This window comes from Limulus polyphemus, unplaced genomic scaffold, assembly GCF_000517525.1.
Source record: "Limulus polyphemus unplaced genomic scaffold, Limulus_polyphemus-2.1.2 Scaffold99, whole genome shotgun sequence".
NCBI lineage: Eukaryota > Metazoa > Arthropoda > Merostomata > Xiphosura > Limulidae > Limulus > Limulus polyphemus.
In genome coordinates, this window is record NW_013665709.1 from 769699 (window position 1) to 777128 (window position 7430).

The 7430-nt window shown below is 28.9% G+C and overlaps 1 protein-coding gene across 1 annotated transcript in view; it reads right to left on the minus strand.

Annotated features, from left to right (window-relative positions):
• Positions 1-1239: 1239 nt before the first annotated feature.
• LOC106469920 (gelsolin-related protein of 125 kDa-like) overlaps positions 1240-7430 on the minus strand; it is a 49233-nt gene continuing 43042 nt past the window's right edge. Inside the window, exons 5-6 of the mRNA XM_013930441.2 lie at positions 7180-7273; positions 1240-3294 (exon numbers count right to left, since the gene is read on the minus strand). Of these exons, the coding sequence (XP_013785895.1) occupies positions 3223-3294; positions 7180-7273 (166 nt within the window). The 3' untranslated portion in view covers positions 1240-3222. The remainder of the gene's footprint in view (positions 3295-7179; positions 7274-7430) is intronic.

The following is a 7430-nucleotide window of genomic DNA, read 5'->3' on the forward strand; positions in this document are numbered from 1 at the left end:
AATTAGCACAGGCTCAAGTAAGACTGATTGTGTGTGGTGGGGGGGGGGGGGGATGTACAAGAGACCCATAGCATTTGTGGGTCTTTTTTGTATAAGCGAAATAAGTTTGTTTTCAAGTTTCTTCTTTTGTCTTTTTCAGTTTCAGTGTTTTGCCAGTTTATTATATCTGTAGTTTCCTAATCAATTCATCAGAATAATTTTGTCAGTTCTATATGTAGTTTACATGATTCGAATTTGGTTGTAGCCATAGATTTTGTCCTGTATCACTTGGTTTAAAATCTTAGATTTGGTTATATCAAAGATTTTCATAACTCTTGCAACATTTATATTGTACTTTAAGCAACTATCTGAAATAACTATCATGGTACCCCATGTAGTGTCTTAACTATATGGAAAGGAGCTAGCATATGGTACTATGCTAGAAAAAACCAATTTAATAGCACTCCACAAATAATCCTTGATAAAAACAGTGTTTAATACTATATATTAAGTTTTGTTGTCATGCCACAGCCCAAAAAGCATAGATAATTGTCAGTAGAGTAGAGAATTTGCATAAAACCTTTATGTGATGTTGAAATACTCCCCAAACACTGTCAAGTACACACTAGATAGTGAGACCGAAACAGGTAAATTTGAAAATGAGAAAGGAAGAGGCAGAACACTTAAACTCAATGGCACGGGACTTTGCTCAAAACTCTAATAGAAAGAATCACCTTAAAAAGCAGACTTATTCTTGAAACAACACTCAAAATTTACCTTTTCAATAGTTAAGACCACCTAAACATTGATAATAAGCAAAATAAGTGATTTCATGGTTGTAGACAAAAATCAAAATTTACCCCATATGTTCATATTATTGTTGTATATGTGTACATTTATTTATTATGAAGTTCAGCGTAGGGGTTGGGTAGAAAAAAGCCAATGCAGTAGCGAACTGTTAAAAAACATGTAACATTCAACTGAATGCATATACACATGTAGCTAAAAACTTTATTTTCCATAAATGGACATAAAAAACTTACATTTTCTCAAGCTACAAATCCCTATTTTCACTCCACTAAAATAAGTACTGTACACATGGAGTCAAAAAATATTGAATGTTACTGTTGTTCAATAGTATAATAAAGAACCCAACCTTCATTCTGTTGACTCAAACAAAAAAAAAATTATGCACCATTTTTCTTTTGTTAAATGAATTTATTTAACTGCATTAATACAAATGAAACTGCTAATTAAAACTTCCGTATACATACTCAGTTTATTTCTGGAAAACGAGAATATATGTAACTAGTCCAAAATGTTAAGTATTTAAAATCACAAGTAACAACATTTTATTGGTACAAAATAAATAAATCAATGATATATCAAGACTGTTTTAGTTATCAGTTTAAATCAGAATGTTAAAATTGGTTTTACATATCACTTTTTGTAGTCTGAGCAAGCACGTTAAATCCTGACAGCTGCTTTAGTAATTAATCTATTTGAGTAAGCCAACACATTATTCCATTAAAACTACTATAAATACCACATCTTGCAGTCTACACCTGAATATTAACATGTTAACACATCTTTAATCATTTCTTTTTAGGCTTAATGAGCATGTTAGCACCTTAAAATTTCCTTAATTTTCTATTAGCCTGAACTAGAAATGCAAGTATGAAAAATAATTTTCAAACGTACTATATAAATACAAAAATTTGTAATTTTTAAAATTTTTACTGCTTTACTTTTGTAATTTAATAAAAACCTATTTACTTAGCAAGACAAAATGGTTCAATTAAAGGGTGGTCCCAAAGCCATGTTTTGTGCTACAAAGATTTGACTGGTGTATTTTCTAAATTTAGTTACATTGTACGAAAAAATAATTAAAAAACTATCAATGAAAATCATTTAAATATAAAAATAAATAATTTGGGAATCATGTTATCATTTATGAATTCTATGGAAATCCTTTGCATGTACCCAAAGTTGAATCTCAAAATTTAAAAGCAGAGCTATTTCAAACAATTGTACTTTTATTTTTATTATAAGTGTTAATAACGAGTTTCAAATATACTCTTCATTGTTTTTGTTTAGTAAACAATGATATCTCAGACAACTTATAACCATGGAGTTTTGAAAATTATTATTTGAAAATACAACTCAATAAAATGTAGTAGTGCACTTACACTAGAGTTTTATCAGTGTATGTTATGTATAACATCAATTTATGAATTTGTAAAATAGAAATCAGATTTAAAGTATTAATCACATCAGGGATATGGCAAGCAACAGTTAAAATTCAATCACATAAAGCTGTTGCATTTAAGTTTTTTTATTCTTAAATTGATAAAAAATCATTATAGTTCAGAATTTTATTGTACTGCTACCTTCGTTTTTCCAGTGTTTTTGATGAAGTAGAAGAAAATCATAAATATTTGCTTTCAATGTTGAATTTGATGTGTTTTTCTAAAAAATTGTTACTTAATTTCCACTGAAATATAGAAAAAAAAATGAAAAATTTACAATGAACCTCAAATTCAACAACTGTTAAAATAGGAACCTCAATCAAAGAAAGAAAAAGAATACAAAACTTCAGAAATAGCAAATATTATGGATGTTCATGTTTAGTACACAACCATAAAACAGATGGATTCAAACCTTTGAATTTATATATATAAGGAAGAAGAGTGAAATTAAGAACTTTGTTTAACTGAATTAATGTTTATCCAAGAAAACACATTTACACAATATAAAATTTAAGTAGTATGTAATTGTACAAGAATTAGTAAAACAAGAAAATGTAAAAAAAATATTTATTAAAGTATCAAGAAATACACTTACAAAACAAGTTTAGGAAAAAAATGATTAGAATCCGAGTTACTTTTGTTTACTTTGAAAAGGTTTGACAAAATATTAGTTTAATACTTCTTTTATACAATATGTAAATCAGTGTCCAGGCAACCAGTAAGATAATGGCATTATAATAATTAACTTAAAATATTTCACTTCACTTTCACTATGCATTTTAGTTATTTCAAAAAAGGGCTCTTCAGAAACCAAACTGTCATGATTACAACTGACAAGATACACTTGTTCCAAAGCTGGCCAAGTAGGTTAGTTTACATATCAAAAACTGGAATAGGTAATTCTGAGAGCCATAGCTTTACAATTTCCAAATCTGTAAAAAACTGTGTATTCCTTCTAATCAGTACAAGTTACATCCATGTGATCACTATACCATCATTCCTGGACAATGGAAGGCTGGACATTCATTATGTTAACTTGTCCATGCTCTTCTGAATGAATTGTAGGCTACACAAAAAACAAAAGTAGCATGTTTAGAAAATTTCTGCATCATATTACAAATGACAATATATAAATTATCAATCATTATTATATAACCAACAATGACTTGTGGATTTTTTTTTTTTTATGGCTCAACATCAAAATGCCTGGACTCCAGCAAGTCACCCCCTTTAAGCACACAAGTACTTTATTTTTAGAAAATTAAGCATTTTAGTGCCACAAAAAACACTTGAAGAACTTCTTAATCATCAAGGATTATGAAATTTGCAAATCAATTTCATTAAAATGTGAACAAGTGGTAAATATTTCTTTTGTATTTCCATATTAAATCTGATCAAAATATGTACAAGGATAAAATACATACAAAGGTAAATATTGAAAACCAATGAAGTAATAAGTGTACTAGGACTGAAATAGCATGCAACAAAAGATGAACAAAATTAAACTTACTAAAGGTGCTTGTAGCCATAATGTCCAGAATCTAACTATACATTCACTGTTTGTAAACAATTATAGACAAGTAGTTGCCCAGTAATAATATCGGTGAAAGATTATACAACTCAAGTAAACCTAAAGAGATCAGATAAATTTAAAAGAGTAATATCAAAGAGAAAAAATATGAGATAAGTAAATAAAGTAAAAAGATTATGTTACCCAACCATACATAATCAAAATTGACTCAGTTTCCTTCCTTGAAAACAAAATATTAAAATAACGAAAAGAAAGATCAAGTAACTATGCTGTCGCAAAATAAATCAAATATCTCTAAGTTTAAGACAAACATTTGCAAGTATGAGCAAACTGAAGAATCCTTTAATCACCTCAAAGTCAGTCTCTTCTGAACCATTTTTTCCTGCCAAAGGTAGTACAATAAATAAGATTTTGAGAAGAACAAAACTATAATGAACTAAAAGTATTTATAGGAGGTTAATGTGGGAGATAAAGTCACCTGATTAAGGTGTCCTTGCCATCCTTGATAGTGAACCAATGCCAGTTAAGGTGACAAAAGATCAAAGGTATTAATTTTAAGAGTGGGAAAACTGTATTTGCAGATGACAATCATATACAGTAGAGAATAAACATTTAATTAGTACAATTTTAAATTTATTGAAAAATAATTTGTAGATTCTGATTATAGTAGGAAAGTAGCTGCTAAACTTGAGGATTTCAGCTATTAATTTAACACAAAATAAAAAGTTTTCAGATTTGTTACAGGCTAAAAAATATTTTCAAAGTGTGAACTAAATACCTTTACTAAAGCCATTAGGGATTACATTTATTTACAGATAAAAGACAGTATATATATTATTTGAAGTCATTTCCTTTGTCATAAATAGTAAATGAAATATCTAGGTCAAGAAAATAACAAGTTGCTGTTGTTTCATCGGTCATATCCAGTTGCACAGGATAAACAGAAAAATCTTTGTTCAAACCTCGTATTTCTGAAAGAAATCAGATCATCTACATAATGGCCAGTACAACAATATTAATCTGGACTTAGTGATTGTGAGAAGAATAAATGTTCATAATAAAAGATACAGATCTGCCACATTAGATGAGTAATTAGAACCCATCCAAATTCCTAGTTGTTGTGTACAAATATTGTGGCATATATATAAAGCCATAGTGATGAAAAACATTTTATTTATAAAAACTAGTCTTAATGACTACAACAAAAAACACAATATATCTTTAAAATATCACTGGGACAAAGGCTATAATGTAGAACATAAGATGTGCTCTGTCTTTTTGGAGGTGACTGCAGAAGTAGGAACCTTATAGCAGTGAGGATACACCAACTACCGATCTTAACCTCTGTTCACTTGTCTCACATGTTAAAGAAAGAATAAACATAAAATAAGTTAAGAGAGCAAGATGTGGGTGCTCAAACTCACAACGTCCCACATCTGTATCACCATTCACTGCCTGCAGACAGTTGTGACAAGGTGACCTGTTAAAAACAGCAAAACCAAGTCTGTGATAACAAAAACATTTTATTTATCAAACTAGCCTTTACAACTACAACAAAAATGCTGCACATATCAAAAAGATGCATGATTGTAGTTGTATTATTGAATTCTGGTCAACTAGTTAACTCATGATTTTTTTTTATTAATTGAACAAAAATTATTTTATGATGTCACAAATATACTGTTTAAGCTTTGCAGTACAAGTTCAAGACTAATGTTGCATATATGTACTGGTCTAAAAACAACACTTGTAGGAGATAGAGGATTTATACTGTAAAACTGAAGAAAAAACTAGCAAACAGTAAACACATACATGACAAATTTTATTTTCACAAAAAAACCAACAAAATAACATTTGATAGAGACATGGAATGGAAAAAACAGCAATTTATTGGGATATGCTTTGGTACAACTTTACTGCTCAGTGGAGTTAATTTCATAGAAAAAGTTCAACACAATCATTAAGAAACAAATAATTACAACTTTTTCCTTTAACAATTCTGAACTTATATTAACCTTCATTTATTACTGAATATAAAAGTAAGATTTTTCTAAGATCATGAAGAAACAGTATTGTTAAACATTTAATCTAAAATCAATTGGTACTGCAATTTTCACAGATCTTACTATACAATTCAACTACAATATTAATATGATGTTCTGGTACCTTTCTGCACCTAAATTTACAAATGAGATGCTGCAATAAGCTAAAGTTCAATGACCTGACTAGTTAGGTGAGTATCTGAGACAGAACTGTACAGCAATGAAACAATTATACTAGTCCTCAATTAACAACATTGTTTTCGTTAGAGAAAAAAACAAATGAGAAACATATTGTCACTATATCTGTACGAAATGCACAATTAATATATCAGAACTTGATTTATTTTATGAGAATAACTGGCAGCCTAGCCAATCAAAATAAGAATATCCACTTCAGAGTCCTACCTTATATGTACATTAGTGCAGTGACAAAAAAAAAAAGGTTATCTGCTAGACATATGAGAAGACAGTGGTGTAAAATTCTAAACTTTATAGTTGCTTAAATTTATAATAGTTAAATTAAAAAAGTGTAAAGTTTAGCCTAGGAAGCCACAATATTTATGTGAGGAAGTTTCAACAATTCAGTACAACGAGAAAATAAGTCGATCACAGTCCATTCAAGCCAAAATAACACACTTCATCTCCATTTCTTTTAATGTATTCCATTACAACTGTCTCTTCAGTGCATTATTCTAATTAATGCATAGTAGCTATTAGACTCACTTGTTCAACAATGCACCATCTAATAAAGCAAAACATTTAATATACTTTGACTTATGGCTAGCAAACAAATTATAATACATTGTTTGGCTTTCACCTTGATCATAGTCTTAGAAGCTTTAAAGAATCTGTGACTGAAAATAAGCAAAAATTAAAACAAACAAGTACCTTAATTTTTAGGTTTCAAAACAAAGAAATAAACAAAATATACCCCTCTTTTTCAGACTGAATATCACTTTAAGAAAAGAAACTTTACATAACTGTACATGCACCACCAAGAAAAGTTCTTTAATATAATGTTAGTGTATTCAAACTGCTTACAAGTATGATACTTCAAATTAATTATTAATTTTATCTCAGAAAACTAAACTTGTAACAAATTACCAATGCAGAAAAGTCAGACCAGTTTTTGGAATGTTATTTTCCAGAAAAGTACTAGTTCAACTTACAAGTAGGTAAATTTAATGTTTACAAGTCCTGTTTCAAACAACCTGGACAAGTAAACAGGTTTGCAAAGCCTTGTATACAGAAAACCAGCTTGCTATGACCTATTTCTTTAATAAAGCTCAAAGGACAGTTTATAATAAATTTATTTTCCATATTATATGTATTTAAGAACTATCCACCAAACAAGTAGTGCTTCAACAAAATCCCTTACCTGATTGACATCCACAATCCAGTTTCCATCCACAACAAACTTGAAGAGATAATCTCCTTCAGGCAGATCTCTGGTTAAGGAAAACTTCCCTTCACTAGTGGCAAATCAAATAAAACAGAAGTAAACAGCATGCCACACTAATATTTGCATATATATATATATATATATATATATATATATATATATATATATATATATAGTAATATAGTATATATTATAAATAATATACATGTATATATATATAACTAACA